Consider the following 18,052-nt stretch of genomic DNA (forward strand, 5'->3'; position numbering starts at 1 on the left):
GCAATTTACATAATTCACATTATATTTACAAATAAACATAAGAAAGGGCAATATATTGTTTTCTTTGGACATCATAAATCAGAAATTGGTGCTTCAGATGGCATTAGGGAAATTTTATTAACTTGTTAAATTTTAGAATTCATATTTTTAAGATTTATACTTTAATATCTGGGGTGAGTTTGTGATGGTAATAGGATCTATAAGTTTGACTGAGTTGTTACCCAGTAATAAAACTGTTGTAATAAAACATGAACAAGATCATTCAAAGGTAGAAAAAAAAAACAAGTTTTTTTTTATACATTTTATTTATTTTTACAGAGGAGCAAGAGGAATCAGTTTATAATCTCTACATCTCTGAAGTTCGAAACATTAGACTTCGGTTAGAGAACTGTGAAGATCGACTGATCAGACAGATCCGAACTCCCCTGGAAAGAGATGATTTGCATGAAAGTGTGTTCAGAATCACAGAGCAGGAGGTAAGAGTTATACATATGTTGGGGCAAAGAAATAAGATAAATGACTTTCTCAGTGACCTACATATCATCTCCTGTGATTATGTACATGTTCAACTTTGCACACTGATTGTAAGGTCTGATTGTGTGTTTGTTGATGAGAGTCAACTAGGATTCTGTAATTTACCTCTGACTTAGGTAAATGTGGACGCCTGTGCCCTTTCACTCATCTTGAGGGTTTCTCAAATGAGTCATTATGTCCCTGCTGTGTGCCTGGGTGTTAAGTTAGATGTTTGGGTCTAAGGAGATGGGCAGCACTGATTATAAAACTAGAATGCCAAGTCTTTGTTTCTTTGATAAAGAAAAATATAGAACATGTACATTTTAAAGTCAGTGATCATAATGTAAAATGTATTTTTAAACTGTTTTAAGAAAAATACTCCATCTGGAGTTATCACCTAATACCTGTTTGTTCTGTTTTATAGAAACTAAAGAAAGAGCTGGAACGACTTAAAGATGATTTAGGAACAATCACAAATAAATGTGAAGAGTTTTTCAGTCAAGCAGCAGCCTCTTCATCAGTTCCTACCCTAAGATCTGAGCTCAGTGTGGTTGTTCAGAGCATGAACCAAGTCTATTCTATGTCTTCTACATACATCGATAAGTATGTGCCTACCATATTAAGATGCAATTTGCCTCGTGTTTCAAAAATTTTTTTAAATTAAGAAAATTTTTTTTCAGTTGAAGATGGGCACACTACCTTTATTTCATTTATTTTTTTATGTGGTGCTGAGGATCGAACTCAGTGCTAGGCAAGCACTCTACCCCAAGTCACAACCCCAGCCCCACAATTTGCCTCTTAATGTTGTCTCTTTTATATACTGTTAATTTTAAAATTTACTTTTATGAACAGAAATATTCAATTTTATTTTGTCTTAAGAAATGCATTAGGGCTGGGGAGATAGCTCAGTTGGTAAAGTGCTTGCCTTACAAGCACAGGGCCCTGGATTTGATCCCCAGCACCGCCAAAAAAAAAAAAGAAGAAAGAAATGCATTAAACATGTCTGTGAATTTATAACACATATTCATACTAAAAGGGGATACATATGCTGTACAGATTTTTGCAAAATGCATTATCTTCGCACATTCTGGTTCTGGTAGTGCAGCTGTCCTAACCTGCAGGGTTTCTCTCTCATACTTGGCTAAACAAGGGTTAGAAACTGTCTTATGTTCGAATCCTTTTGTAAATACCACCTGTGGGGAAGAGTGTGGGTTGGAGTACATGCTGTCTATTCAGAAGACAGTCAGCTGAATGCCAATCTTATAGTAAATTTTCAGTGTTCCCATGTGAAAAATACACTATGCAATGTGTCATAAATGGTACTTTTGGACTGCGTTATGTAAAAATGAACATGCAACAATAAGAGGTATTATTTAATTCCCTTTTAAAGGTTGAAAACAGTTAATTTGGTATTAAAAAACACTCAAGCTGCAGAAGCCCTTGTAAAACTTTATGAAACCAAATTGTGTGAAGAAGAAGCAGTTGTAGCTGACAAGAATAACATTGAGAATCTAATAAGCACTTTAAAGGTAAGAGTCTTACTTTTAGCTATTTTTCAAGATCATACAACTATTTCTTTAGCACTGAGTTCAGAGCTTCAAAATTAGCACTAAGTATCTTAGTTGGAATATATTTTAATGTATTCATTCTATTTCACATCTCTGTAATTCTATAGCTTACTATAAATAATTATGTTCAATCATAATTTGAGGAACAAATTTGAAACTTGAACCTTTTTGACAGTTGGTTTTCATAGTCGGTTCATATTGACAACAAGTGGAATTGAAGCTAAAAATGAAATTATTTGTACTAGATTCTAAGTTCTAAAAGAGACAGGTAGAGGAATTAATCTAAGAAAGGAAAAATCTTGTTGATTGTACTTACCTCTGTATTTCTATACATAAAAGCATTTAGCAAAACAGTTGCAAAACATGGAGCTATCTCTAAATTTTAATGCATTATTCATTTTTAAATAATGGATTAGTAGCATTTAAAAACAATGAAAAAGATGTTTATATTTATAGGTGATAAACAAGGAATATATTTTATCTTATTTATATGCAAATTTTCAACTTTATAAAAAGGTTAGTTTTAAAAAAATCAAAGCACAGTTGCTTGGTATGGTTGCACAGACCTGCAGTCGTAGCTGCCAGAGAGACTGAAGCAGGAGGATGGAAAGTTCGAGGCTAGCCTTGGCAACTTGGCAAGATCCTGGCAAAAAATAACAAAGGCTGGGGATGTAGCTCAGTGGTAAAGTGCCTCTGGGGTTAGTACCAGAAACCAAGAAACATCAAAACACATCAAAGCATAACCAGGTAGTGGCCATTTAATAAGGTTAACCCTAATATATTCTGTATATGAAATTTAGTCATTGATAAATAAATTGTAACATTGCATAAGTAATTCTTACCCATAACTCACTGATAAATTTTGTAACTCTGTTCAATTAATGTATTTCAGCAATGGCGATCTGAAGTCGATGAAAAGAGAGAGGTTTTCCATGCCCTGGAGGACGAGTTGCAGAAGGCAAAGGCCATCAGTGATGAAATGTTTAAGACATATAAAGAAAGGGACCTTGATTTTGACTGGCACAAGGAAAAAGCAGATCAGTTAGTTGAAAGGTGGCAAAATGTTCATGTGCAGATTGACAACAGGTACATGCCCTTATTGGTTAAGATAAGCACAGATTTGATGTCTGTGGATATTGGATAAAGTCTGAACTTCAGCTTTTAAAAAAATTCCATAGTTAATTGTGTTACTGCAAGAGCACCACCCTAATTTTATTTTTTTGTACTTAACTTCAAAGTAAACATTTTTCAACCCTGTGCAATTAAAATTATTGATGTTTTTCGACCTTTGTGGGATTAATCTGTTGCTTTTTTTTGAAGGAAAAGAAAACAGTATAGTTCTGTGATTTTTACTAACATGGTATTCAAATTGACTTAGAGCATGAATCACATATTTATTTGTTAGGTCTCTATGTAGCAACATATATTAGACCAAGAAATGTAAATAAATTGAAGTGGCCTGATGTTCATTTTAATTGAAGATATAAGAAGGTTTAAATCACTTGCTCAGTGATACTTCAAAAACATGAAAGGAAATGGGATAGTTTTAGGACTCATCTTAAAAGACATGGATTGGTGTCCTTTCTCATTCATCTTTGTATTTATATCAATGTAAATTAGATGCTTTTATGAGATTGAAAAATTATGTTCACACATATGGTGTCTCATTTCTGTAAAATACATGATAAATAGGTTAAATGTGCTGGTTTTAGAATTACAGCAACAGGTTTTTGATCCTAGTTCCTGGAAAATACTCTGAGTCCATGTTGAGCCATCCCTTGAAGTGACTTCTCTTCATTTCAAAAGTGAGCTTCCATTTGAAGCAAACCGTGGTTGTTCAAGACTTTCTGATAATAATTACGGTTAAGTTCTCGATTTTCCTGATTTTTAGCTTTCATCTCTGGGCTTATTCCTAGAATAACCAGTACCATTAAATTGTACACCTTCAGGAGCAAAATAGTTATACTCAACTCAAGGCCAGTGTGGAGGGCCCTTGGAGGTCTACCTCGGGATGCTGCAGCCTTGAATGCTTTATACATACCCCAGTTGTTCTTGGTGAATAGGAAAGTGTTTTTCTCACTCCCTTTCCTACATCTTCCACCCTTCTTATGGATGCTGTTGAAAACTGTCTCTTCTGTTTCTGTTTTCTTAGGCTACGGGACTTAGAAGGCATTGGGAAATCACTGAAGTACTACAGAGATGCCTATCATCCTTTAGATGATTGGATCCAGCAGGTGGAAACTACTCAGAGAAAGATTCAGGAAAATCAGCCTGAAAACAGCAAAACCCTAGCCACACAGTTGAATCAACAGAAGGTCTGTAAAAAAATTCCTGTCCCAATGTTGTGTCTGCATTTGGTCAGTCACGCCCCTTATCTTTCTTTACTGTCTTAAAAGCAGCTATTTTGAGAAAGGTGGGAGGGTACATAATACTGAAGTCCTGCAACCCAAACCTGTGTACATCACTTATTTTTTTTTTTTCTTGGCAGTAATTGGAAGTTTTCAAATTCATAATGATGATTTAATCATAGGCATGGAAATCTCTCTGATACTTTTCTGGCCAGAATAGTTTCATGGGTCCCAAATAAGGGAAAATGCCAAGTAGTAGAAAATTACAGTCACATTGGACAGAACATTGAATGGTTGGAGAGTTTTGTTCCAAATTTAGGGACTGGTAATTTCTAACCATTTTCATCAGGAATAGGTGGTGGCCTATGCAAAAGTACATCTAGAGTACTTTTGCATAATTCCTATGGCATTTAGTAATTTTTGCTTCACACTTCATGAGGTTGTTGATCACTTAGGAGTCTTAATCTAGAATTTTGTCATTTACCTAAAAGGCAAGTTGTGTATTAAGTGCAAAGGTCTTAGGAGTTATACTTTTAAGTGATGTGGATATTTCTTAGTTCCCAAGCGTCTTTTTAAAAAATATTTTTATTAGTTGTTGATTATCAGGCCTTTTAAAAATTCTTTTATTTATTTGGGGTGCTGAAATTCGAACCCTAGTGCCTCACACGTGCTAGGTACGTGCTCTACCACTGAGCCACAATCCCAGCCCTCCCAAGCATCTTAAGAAATAGAGCAGCATAGAGTTCCTCATCCTATTTCTTCTAAAATGTGTATTTCTAGATGCTGGTGTCTGAAATAGAAATGAAGCAAAGCAAAATGGATGAGTGTCAAAAATATGCAGAACAGTACTCAGCTATAGTAAAGGTAAGATTTAGTTACTGTAGTCAAATTTAATGCTCAGGTATATAAGATGGACTTTCAAAGTCATGCAAGTCATTTCAGTGTGTAAAAAGAGAGAATCCTCACTTCAACTTTTTTTACGCTTTTCTCACAATTCTTGGTGAAATTGGAGTCAGGTGACAGTCCCTGATTTGTTCATATTGTGTGTGTGTCTCGCTCTATGTGTGGGTGCGTGAGCATGTGTGCACACACCCCAACATACCCACATACCCACTCTCATGAATATTCATACCAGAATAAATACATAGCTCTGAAATTCATTTTTTATCACTTTTTTCCTCTTTTTTCTTTAACATTAGGGAACTTCTAACTTTTTTTTTTTTTTTTTTTTTTTCTTTTTGTACTAGGGATTGAACCCAGGGGTACTTTACCACAGAGCTACATCCCTAGTCCATTTATTTTTTATTTAGAAACACTACCTCAATAAGTTGCCAAGGCTGGCCTTGAACTTGTGATCTTCCTTCCTCAGCCTCCCTAGTTGCTGGGATTACAGGCATGCAACATTGTACAGGCTAAGCTTCTGACTTTTTAACTTGGTGAATATTTCTCATGCTTTTCTGGTTATCACTGACAATTTCTCAACTTTCCAGATCCATACATAGTCCCATTGCCTAACTAGAGGAAGGGGAGGCTATTTATAACTAGGATATTATAATATATGCATGTATATATTATAATATATGCATATATATGTATATATTTTTTGTTTTTTTAGAATTTTATTTTAGGTACTAGATATTGAACCCAGGGGCACTTAACTACTGAACCAGCCTTTTTATTTTTTATCTTGAGATAGGGTCTCACTAAATTGTTAGGGACTTGCTAAGTTGCTAAGGCTGACCCTGAACTTGTGATCCTCCTGTGTAGTCCCTGGGATTATAGGCATGTGCCAACATACCTGACTGTGATAAATGTTTTTATGAGCTTACAAAAAAGATTTTGGAACTTTCCCGACCATACTGCATGTTTTTTATTTTTATCAATACCTTGTAAGCATCCCCAGGATCAGACAGATTCCTAAAAATGTAGTTTTGTTAAGTTTTATTTATTTAAAATTAATTTGGTGAAACTAGATACCAATTTTCTATGTTTAATCTCTGTAACATGAAGCTTTAGGGCTTGCCTTAATTAATTGTATCATATTGACTATTTTATATAGGACTATGAGCTACAAACTATGACCTATCGGGCCATGGTAGATTCACAACAAAAATCTCCAGTGAAACGCCGAAGAATGCAGAGCTCGGCAGATCTCATTATTCAAGAGGTAATAAAAATGTGAGGGGGAAGGGATGTTATAGAGTGAAACAACATTTTTTAAACAATTTTATTTTTATTATGTTAAAACATGTAAAATTTAAGATTTTAATCATTTAAAAATGTGCAATTTAATGGCATTTTTGTACATCACAGTGCTGTGTGCAACCATCACCACTACTTATTGCCAGAATGTTTTTATTATCCCAAACAGAAAATATATACCCATAACTACATTTTATTAAGGACTTTTTAAAACCCTTTCAAAATCAAGATCATTCAGGATCAGTTATTAACTATAAAGATAAATAAATGTACTTCATGATTAAACTTAGAATTAGCACGTACATGGCATGCAAAACTATAGCTCATTGCTACCTAGTTACCATTAATTATTGGAGTGTTATGTGTTTTATTCTACCAAAGACTAATTAATATTACAATTATTACTCAGTTTATAGTCAAGTTGTTAAGGGCAACCAGAGATCACATTTTTATTATTTTTTCTTTACTTGCAGTTCATGGACCTAAGGACTCGTTACACTGCTCTGGTTACTCTCATGACACAATACATTAAATTTGCTGGTGATTCATTGAAAAGGCTGGAAGAGGAGGAGGTAACCATTACCAACAAACAGCTAAATAACAAGGAACTAGATATAAGCAGGAACTACAGTATGGTTTGGGAAAGCAAAAATAGGTTTAGCTATCAGTTTATGTGGCTGATAGCTAAAATATAAGTAATTAACTATGAATTTACAATGATAATGAGCAAAAATCTAGGGTTTTTGTTTACTTGTTTTTACAATTCTTTTGAACAGAAAAGCATTTTAAAATTTCCACTTCAGGTGGCCCGGGGATGTATCCTAGTGGTAGAGTGCTTGCCATGGGTTAGATCTCCAATACTATAAACAAACATCCCAGAATTCCCCTTCAAGACCCAACATAATATGGTTAATATCTTAAAATGGTTTTATTTATGTTAGAAATGTTGGCTTTTTGGCAGAATTTATTTCAACTTTCTCACTGATTAAGCTTTCTCAGTGAAGCATAGTTACTGCTATTATGATGTGTATAGAAATACTATATGAACATATTTGTTTATGCATTTTTAATTAATTTATATCCTCCAGGATTTAAAGTTATTATTATTTCAATATATTAAAAAGACATCAACTTTGAAGTTGTTGGTGTTTGTATAAAATGGTGCCATTTTTTTAAAGAATTATGGAGTTTGGGGCTTTGTTTATATTTTTACCAAAAAGATGTGGTCTTGATAAAAAGACTAGGTAACACTTAGATTTGAAGCACTTCAACAGCTTTGATTCTACATTTATTAACAATAAATTGTCATTAAAGATTTACATTTCTAATCTTGAAGGTATTATTCTGTGCTCTATTATCTTGATTTGCTTTCTATTCCTAACCTGAGAACAGACAAAAATAGTAAATCCTGAAATAAGTAAATAAGTAAAAATGGGGGCATAGCCACCTTACTTTGATTGATTTTCAAATTCTGAAGATGATTATAATTATAACTATTCATATAATGAAAGATCCAAAACAGTAGTAGACATCTATTAGATGTTACTTTCTTAGTTTCTGAAAATTTGACTGCTTTTGTAACCTATTTTAGTCTGTTCAGAGCTAATCATTTTCAGCAACTCAATCACTAACAGCTAATTTCAAGACTTTATCACCAGCTTCTTTTATGCTTAGAAAGGAGAAACAAGATATTTGTGACCATTTTAATTGGCATGCACCTTTTATGTGTGAAAGAATATCCATAATTTTTAGTTTTTGAGAAATCTTACTCTATTTAAAATTGTATGCCTATCTTTTAAATTGTATATTCAGCAGTTAAATGTAAAAATAATAATTTAAGTCCTTTAGTATATATCTGATTATACATATATAGGTCATCTTTCTTAATTTATCTGAGAAAGCAGAAGTTGATAGAAACATGTTTTGGTTTATCTTTCAAGACTATTACAAAGCTTTTGCAAAGTCAAGACATTGTTATAATGCATCAAAACATACAGGTGAATTCAAAGAAGTAGGCCACATATTGATTTTAGATTTTTGGTAAAGGTACAGATGCAATCGTAGGCAGATAGGATAGACAAACAGTGCTGGAAAAATTAGATATCCATAAACAGAAAATATGAACTTCTGTGTACCCACATGCAAAAATAAACTCAGGACAAGAAATTCAAATGAAAAATCTAAAACTATAAAACTTCTAGAAGAAAGCATAGAAACAATCAGTGTTTTAATAAGGGTTAAAATAAATACAAATCATCATTACCATACTTTGAAATGTCAGATTTATGTAGTGAATTGAGGGTCAAAAACACTGTAATTATGGAATACAGACAAACACTATAATTAAAAATAGACTTAGAAAACCCTTACCACTTCAGGATCACATTAATAGATTGTTCTATAAAAGATATGTGCTCAAATTTTAGGTTCAAAGGAGTAATGTTTCTGCAACTGTCTTGAAGATCTTGAGAAATGTTGATCTGAGAGCAGAATTTTTCATAATATGCATAAAATCAAGTATAGGTGCCAGTTAATTTCAGAGGTAATATCAAATTAGAGAAATGCATCCGTAATGGCTATTAGCTATGATAAAAAGATTTTTTTATCTAATTTGAGAGCAAACTCTTAGTTATTAATCACATTGCAAAGAGAACATGTAGAAAAAAATGTTATTTTTATGCAAATAAGTTCAGGATCTACAAAAAGGCAAATCAGCATGTGGTCTAAATTATTTCAAGTACTCTTTCTAGCTTGCATTTGCCAAGAAATTCAGAGTTCTGGGATAACAGGAGATTATTAACCAAGATGACTCTAATTAAGGTATGGAAGGCTCAGCAACAGGTTTTTCCTAAGGGAAACAAAATATGAGCTTTGAACTTCTTAGTAGAAACTGAGTTTCAAAGGTGCTTTGATATGGATATGGAAAAGACCCTCTTTGAAATATTTTGAATTAAATATTTTGAATTACAGTATCTTCAAAATATTGAAATCTTAATATTTTAAATACATAAAATTCTTTTGTGTCACTAAGAGTTGATCCTAGTGCCAGAAGAAAGAAAATAGAGCATTGAGCATAACTGGTTGTGAAGAAATTTATTTCTATTTGTGAATTCTTACTAAAAAAAACTACATTTAGATGAGCAAAGGAAATAACTGAAATTCTCATGAAAATGATTTGTTATCAAGAAATTAAAGAGAGCAAAATGAGTTGCACGGTCCATAATATAAATTAAATTCTTGAAATTCACCTGAGCATCTCAATGAAAACAATCTGCTATCTAAAGCAATTTCACTACTCCAGTTTAAATGGTTTCTAATTATAGTGATTTCAAGTTGATGATTCAAAGCCTAATAATAGCATTATGATATTAATAAAGAGAAATTAAATTGTAATCATAAGCTAATCTTAATCACCTTGTTCTAATGTCTGTGTGAGATGGGTAGACTCCTCCCAGCTGAGTGATGCTCTAATTAGAGTAAAACATTTTCCTTATATTTTCTTTAATAAATTGGTACTGAACCTCTAAGTATATTTTTAAAAGCATTGATGTTTATTAAATTTCTTTTTAATTACTGGGTAGGTACCTTAAGGTACTTGTCAAGGTGGATTCATATGAGGCTGTCATTAACAAAACCACCCAAATCTGTGAGTATCTGAAGCTCATCTTTAAAGTCTTCAGGGACAAGAGCTGCCTTTGCATTAGCAATTCCAATTTCTGTAGTTGTCATCACAGGCAAGTATAATCACATAAGGAATTTGACGTTAGGAATTTCAAGTTTTTATGTAACTTTCCTCCTTTCTTATGTTAAGTATAATCTCTGAATTTGACTCTCTGTTCTAAACTTGTGTTTTGTTTCTTTAACTGTGAAACATGGGAACATAAATATCATTTTAAGTTTTCATTGGGCTAGCTATCGAAAACTAAATTCTTCAGTGTTACTTGGTTCCTATATAATATATGTTTTCCCTAACTCCTAGGACTAAGTTGTGTGCAAGAATTAAAAGAGCCCCATTGAGCCCTACTTTGTCACTTAGCCATTGTGTGAGTTTGCAAAATTATTTAACCTCCTATTTCTGCTTCATATGTTAAAAAAAAAAAAAAAAAAAAAAAAAAGCCAAAAAACTAGGGTCATGCCAGATGTTTGGTAAGGTCCTTTCTTGGTATAAATCCCTGAGCTGGCTATTTTTTAAAATGAAGTTATTCCTGTGGGACAAAAAAAGATTCTCCAGTACACCGATCCTTGAGGGTTTTCTGTCCACTCCTGCTGATCTCTGACGCTTCCCCTCTGAAGACGGTGATGCTGTGGTGGCGGTGGTGCTGCTTGTGCCATGTTTGGGTTCTCTTGGTTTTGTAAGTACTTTTAGGCACATTGCTCCACGTGTCGTGAAGTAAATTTGAGTAGAATGGCTGTGACAGTTTCAAAATGTGTCTTGTAGATGAAAAGGTGCAAGGAGACTTCTGAGCATGGGGCATACTCAGATCTGCTTCAGCGTCAGAGGGCAACAATGATGGAGAACAGCAAGCTCACAGGAAAGATTAGTGAACTGGAAAAAATGGTAGCCGAACTGCAGAAGCAAAAGTCCCGAGTGGAGGAAGAACTCCCGAAAGTCAAGGAGGCTGCAGAAAATGAGTTGAGAAAGCATCAGAGAAATGTAGAAGACATAGCCTTGCAGAAGATACGGGCTGAAAGTGAGGCCAAGCAGTACCGCCGGGAACTTGAGACCATCGTAAGGGAGAAAGAAGCTGCGCAGCGGGAACTGGAGCGGGTGAGGCAGCTCACCTTAGAGGCGGAGGCCAAAAGAGCAGCGGTGGAAGAAAACCTCCTGAATTTTCGGAATCAGTTAGAGGAGAACACCTTTACAAGAAGAACCCTGGAGGATCATCTGAAAAGGAAGGACTCAAGTCTCAATGATTTGGAGCAGCAAAAAAATAAGTTGATGGAAGAATTAAGAAGGAAGAAGGACAGTGAGGAAGAACTCTTGAGGCTGGTGAAGCAGATGGAAAAAGACCTTGCATTTCAAAAACAGGTGGCAGAGAAACAATTGAAGGAAAAGCAAAAAATTGAATTGGAAGCAAGAAGAAAAATAACTGAAATTCAGTATTCATGTAGAGAAAATACATTGCCAGCTTGTGCGATCACACAGGCTACGTCATGCAGGGCAATCACGGGTCTTCAGAAAGAGAATGACAGACAGAAAGCAGAGGAACTCAGACAGCAGGTGGACGAACTAACCATTGCCAACAGAAAGGCTGAGAAAGACATGCGGGAACTGAAGTATGAGCTTAATGCCCTCCAGCTTGAAAAAACCTCCTCTGAGGAAAAGGCTCGTTTGCTGAAAGATAAACTGGATGAAACAAATAGCACACTACAGTGCCTTAAGCTGGAACTGGAGAGGAAGGATCAGGTAGAGGAAGGGTATTCTCAGCAACTCAGAGAACTTAGCAGGCAGTTGAACCAAACCACAGATAAAGCTGAAGAAGTCATGCAAGAAGCCAATGATCTCAAGAAAATAAAGCACAGTTATCAATTAGAACTGGAATCTCTCCATCACGAAAAAGGGAAGCTACAAAGAGAAGTAGATAGAATCACTAGAGCACATGCATTAGCTGAGAAGAATATTCAGCATTTAAATTCTCAGGTTCATGCTTTCCAGGATGAGAAGGAATTGTCCAATGAAAGAGGACGCCTCTGCCAGAGAAGATCAGATCATCTAAAAGAACAGTTTGAGAAGAGTCATGAGCAGTTGCTTCAGAATATTAGAGCTGAGAAAGAAAATAATGATAAGATCCAAAAGCTCAACAAGGAATTGGAAAAGAGTAATGAATGTGCAGAAATGTTAAAACAAAAAGTCGATGAACTTACTAGGCAGAATAATGAAACCAAATTAATGATGCAGAGAATTCAGGCAGAATCACAGAACATAGTTTTAGAGAAACAAGCCATCCAGCAAAGATGTGAAGCACTGAAAATTCAGGCAGATGGTTTTAAAGATCAGTTACGCAACACAAATGAGCACTTGCATAAACAGACAAAAACAGAACAGGATTTCCAGAGAAAAATCAAAAGCCTAGAAGAAGACTTGGCCAAGAGTCAAAACTTAGTAAGTGAATTCAAGCAAAAGTGTGACCAACAGAACATTATCATCCAGAACACCGAGAAAGAGGTTAGAAACCTGAACGCTGAGCTGAATGCTTCCAAAGAGGAAAAGAGGCGGGGAGAACAGAAAGTTCAGTTGCAACAGGCTCAGGTGCAAGAGTTAAATAATAGGTTGAAAAAGGTACAAGATGAACTGCACTTAAAGACCATAGAAGAACAGATGACCCACAGAAAGATGGTTCTGTTTCAGGAAGAGTCTGATAAATTCAAACGTTCAGCAGAGGAGTTTAGGAAAAAGATGGAAAAATTAATGGAGTCCAAGGTCATTACGGAAAATGATATCTCAGGCATTAAGCTTGACTTTGCATCTCTTCAGCGGGAAAACTGCAGAGCTCAAGAGAATGCCAAGCTTTGTGAAACAAACATTAAAGAGCTTGAAAGACAGCTCCAGCGGTACCGTGAGCAAATGCAACAAGGGCAGCACGTGGAAGCAAATCACTATCAAAAATGTCGGAAACTTGAGGACGAGCTGATGGCCCAGAAACGTGAGGTTGAAAACCTGAAGCAAAAAATGGATCAGCAGATAAAAGAGCATGAACATCAGTTAGTTTTGCTCCAGTGTGAAATCCAGAAAAAGAACATGGCCAATGACTGCACCTTCACACCAGAATTTGAAGTGACAGTGAAGGAGTGTCAACACTCTGCAGAGTTTCCCTCTAGGACCACTGGACACCTTCACCCAACAGCTGGACCGCCTCTCTCAAGATGGACTCAAGAACCACAGCAGGTGGAAGAGAAATGGCCACATCGGGTTGTTGAGCAAATGCCCAAAGAAGTCCAGTTCCGGCCTCCAGGGGCTCCACTGGAGAGAGAGAAAAGCCAGCACTGTTATTCTGAGTATTTTTCTCAAACAAGCACTGAATTCCAGATAACTTTTGATGAGAAAAACCCTATTACAAGGCTATCGGAAATAGAGAAGATAAGAGATCAAGCCCTGCACAGTTGTAGAGCACCTGCCAGGTGTCAGGATGACAAGTGTGAAATGGAGTTGGTGAAGCTCTTGACCCCCTTAGAGGTATACTCTGTGTTCTGAGACCTTATTAGCTACCTAGCGTCAAGTTTCTTCTATTTCTTTTCTGTCCTAAACTAAGTTTTTAACAAGTTTGGATGTGTTTGGCTATATATTTCTGAGAAGAAAGTAGTGCTATAATTTTTCTAGTGATTTACATGGATCTTTATTATAAATTAGATTCTTTAATTTGCAAATGTATGAACTGAAGCACACAGATATAATGGGTATACTGTTATCTCTGTGGGAATGTATTTCAAAAAATGTGACTATAAAAGAAGCAAGAAGAACCAGGCAGTTAACTTTAACCTTTACCATGTTCTGTGGTCAAATTGTCTCTCAGTTCAACAGGCCATTTTACTATTATTAATTGTCATCTAAAGTGAACTTCAGGCTCTTAAAAGAATATTACTTATTCCTGAAACCATCCTTCTTTTGAAATTTCTTCTCTTCACTTATCTTTGTAGTTCAAGAAATTATGTTTTGAGAATGGGTAAGTGACATCACGTTCTTTTGGTGACTTTTAACATCTTAAAAATTCCTGTTGCAGATAGCTAAGGACAAGCAGTATGCTGTACATACAGAAGTCACAACATTAAAACAAGAAAAGAACTCAGCTCCCAGTGCTAAAGAATGGATTCTGGAAGGATGCAGAGGGTCAGGTGGACTCAAGAGAGATTTCTTGCAAAAAGGCTTAGAACCAGAGACTTCCCAGAATGTTAATGGTGACCTTGCCTGTTCAGTTAGGGATGATGAATTTAAATTCCAAGGACTCAGGAACATCGTGACTGCCAGGCAGTTGGTTGAAGCTAAGCTTCTGGACATGAGAACAGTTGAGCAACTGCGACTTGGTCTGAAGACTGTTGAAGAAGTTCAGAAAACTCTTAGCAAGTTTTTGACAAAAGCCAACTCAATTGCAGGTCTTTATTTAGAATCCACAAAAGAAAAGATTTCATTTGCCTCAGCAGCCAAGAAAATCATAATAGACAAAATGATGGCATTAGCCTTTTTAGAAGCTCAGGCTGCAACAGGTTTTATTATTGATCCCATTTCAGGTCAGACATATTCTGTTGAAGATGCAGTGCTCAAAGGGGTTGTTGATCCTGAATTCAGAATTAGGCTCCTTGAGGCAGAGAAGGCAGCCCTGGGATATCCATACTCTTCTAAGACGTTGTCAGTGTTTCAAGCTATGGAAAATAGAATGCTTGACAGGCAAAAAGGTAAACATATCTTGGAGGCCCAGATTGCCAGTGGGGGTGTGATCGACCCCGTGAGAGGCATTCGTGTTCCTCCAGAAATTGCTCTGCAGCTGGGATTGTTAAATAATGCCATCTTACAATTTTTGCATGAGCCATCCAGCAACACAAGGGTTTTTCCTAATCCCAATAATAAGCAAGCTCTGTATTATTCAGAATTACTGCGAATGTGTGTGTTTGATGTCGATTGCCAGTGCTTTCTGTTGCCATTTGGGGAAAGGGACATTTCCAATCTCAATGTAGAGAAAACTCATAAAATTTCTGTGATAGATGTTAAAACAGGAGCAGAACTGACTGCTTATGAAGCTTTCCAGAGAAACCTGATTGACAAAAGTGTTTATCTTGAACTTTCAGGACAGCAGTATCAGTGGAAGGAAGCCACATTTTTTGAGTCCTATGGGCATCCTTCACAAATGCTGATTGATACCAAAACGGGATTACAGTTCAATATTAGTGAGTCTATAGAGCAGGGAACAATTGACAAAGCCATGGTCAAAAGGTATCAGGAAGGCCTCATCACACTTACAGAACTTGCTGATTCTATGCTGAGCCGGTTAGTTCCCAAGAAGGATTTGCATAGTCCCATTGCAGGCTATTGGCTGACTGCTAGTGGGGAAAGGATCTCTTTACTAAAGGCCTCCCGGAGAAATTTGGTTGATCGGATCACTGCTCTCCGATGCCTTGAAGCCCAAGTCAGCACCGGCGGGATAATTGATCCCCTAACTGGCAAAAAGTACAGGGTGGCCGAAGCTTTGCATAGAGGCCTAGTGGATGAGGGCTTTGCCCAGCAGCTGAGACAGTGTGAGTTAGTTATCACGGGGGTTAACCATCCTGTCACCAACAAAGCAATGTCGGTGGCAGAAGCCGTGAATGCAAATATCATAAGTAAGGAAATGGGAATCCGATGTCTGGAATTTCAGTTTTTGACAGGGGGCCTGATGGAGCCTCAGGTTCACTCTCGGTTGTCCATAGAGGAGGCTCTCCAAGTAGGTATCATAGATGTCCTCATTGCCACCAGACTCAAAGATCAAAAATCATACAACCGAAATATAATATGTCCCCGGACCAAAAGAAAGCTGACATACAAAGAAGCCTTAGAAAAAGCTGATTTTGATTTCCACACAGGACTTAAACTCTTAGAAGTGTCTGAACCCTTGATGACGGGAATTTCCAGCCTCTACTACTCTTCCTAATAGGACATGTTTAAATATCTTTACACAAGGGGCGATGCTGGTGGGCTCGTGCCATCTGTTTACAGCATGGTATTGACTTAAATACACAGTCTAGGACTTGTGAAACTGACTTGAACCTCTGCTAATTTCTTGAGAAATAGGTCACCACTTAGAAAATAATTTTTCAATTAAAAATCACAAAAGATTTAATGCCCTTAAAATGGTTCCATTTAGCTTGAAAGTAGCTTTTTTTTGAATCTTACCCACACTGAAATAAATGTATTTTACCTGGAATATGGGATGTGTGTGATGTATCTCAGCATGTTCATAGCAGCATTTCTTCAGACTTGCCCAGTGTTCACGTTCCCCTTGACTAAATGATACATTGCACTCCCTGAAAGAGCGCTTGGCAAAGCACCACAGAATCTAAGAGATGGAAATTCACTCCCCACCCTTCAGGCTGCAGTGTGTGAGATTGCTTTGGAAACAAAAAGTTTTGCATTTTCCTTTGTGTAGTAACCTTTCCATATTAAAATGTTCCCCATAATCTCTCATTCCTAGTTGAGACTTTGGAATTAAAAGTTAACATTATGAATATATTGCTGGAGGAGCAGGAAGGAGTTTCAAGCATTCTGTGTTTTTCATCTGTGTATGGATTCTCCATTCTTTCAGCTTTCCATTGCTGGATACCTTTCTATTAAGAGGACCAAGATTGTAATGCTAATGCAAAGGCAGCAAAGCAAAAGTCTAGTGCCTCATGAATAAAGTGGGTTTTTTGTTGTTGTTGTTGTTGTATTGATGTAGCAGCTGGGAGGATAGACCAGTGATTAAAGAATGTTTGTCACAGCTTTCTTTGCAACCATAAACATTTTGGAAGTACATCTGCTATGCTACATACTTAAGTGAATGAATAAAATACTCTGCAACCTGTGTGTGCTGAGCAAACATTTTTACATTCTTATTTTCTTATTTCACTCACACCTGTCAGAAGTCACTGGAAGAAGAAAAGAAAGAACATGTTGAAAAAGCCAAAGAACTGCAGAAATGGGTATCAAATATCAGCAAGACATTGAGAGATGGAGAGAAGGCTGGAAAGTCTCCCTTCTCTAAGCAAAAGGTATTCACAAAGCCCTGGCTTGAAAATGATTGTGGTTAGAACTTACTGAGCTGATATAGTATCTTGCACAGTGTTTCATTCTCCTTAATTACCCCCTGTTTTTATAGGCAGCAATCATAAGAACAGAGAGGTTAGGTGACTTGCCCAAGGAATCACAGTTAGAATGTGGCAGGAGGCAGTGTCTTGATTTTAAAGCCTGCACTATATATCGGCTTTGCTATTAGTAAACTAATAGGTCGCACTGCTCTTCCTGTGGTTAGATCTGCTTCCCAAGAATGGCGATGAGAACTGCTGAAGAGCAGATTTGTCCTGTTTTGCATCCAGAGAAATCCATACATTTCATGCCATAAATACACGCAGTTTATTTCTTCCAGCTGCAAACAACAAGTTCAAGAACAGTGAAAATAGGAACTAGTATATTAACATTTTTGAGCATTAACTTTAGATGTGTTTTTCTGAATCTTTTCTATTTCATAGGGAAGGAAGTGTCCACAATCACTGGCAACTTTAGCTTCTTTCCTGTACCCAAGTAAATTCTTTGGGTGTGTGAGCTGTCTTCTGTACCCCCACTACTTGTCATTGATTGGGTGGCTGCATCTGTGAGATGTCAGTGCTCCTTGATGCCCCCTAGACTGTACCACCTGAAGCCCTTAGGATATTAGTAATTGAGGAGCCAATTCCAGTAGTATTGATACCTATGGTGGGAAT

The 18,052-nt window shown here is 36.4% G+C and overlaps 1 protein-coding gene across 17 annotated transcripts in view; it reads left to right on the forward strand.

Moving 5' to 3' along the window:
- DST (dystonin) overlaps nt 1-18,052 on the forward strand; it is a gene marked incomplete at its 5' end in the record, with an annotated part of 497,398 nt that overhangs the window by 344,590 nt on the left and 134,756 nt on the right. For 16 of the 17 annotated variants that reach the window (XM_079147466.1, XM_079147478.1, XM_079147479.1 and 13 more), the window contains 9 exons: nt 319-476; nt 938-1,116; nt 1,904-2,042; nt 2,974-3,167; nt 4,234-4,396; nt 5,210-5,293; nt 6,489-6,596; nt 7,105-7,203; nt 17,216-17,344. In XM_079147466.1, coding sequence (XP_079003592.1) covers nt 319-476; nt 938-1,116; nt 1,904-2,042; nt 2,974-3,167; nt 4,234-4,396; nt 5,210-5,293; nt 6,489-6,596; nt 7,105-7,203; nt 17,216-17,344 — 1,253 coding nt within the window. Of the gene's footprint in view, nt 1-318; nt 477-937; nt 1,117-1,903; nt 2,043-2,973; nt 3,168-4,233; nt 4,397-5,209; nt 5,294-6,488; nt 6,597-7,104; nt 7,204-11,069; nt 13,806-14,349; nt 17,160-17,215; nt 17,345-18,052 lie in introns of those variants that run through there. The other variant, XM_079147472.1, reaches the window with a different exon arrangement.

Source organism: Sciurus vulgaris (genome assembly GCF_902686455.1).
Source record: "Sciurus vulgaris genome assembly, chromosome: 7".
Lineage (NCBI taxonomy): Eukaryota > Metazoa > Chordata > Mammalia > Rodentia > Sciuridae > Sciurus > Sciurus vulgaris.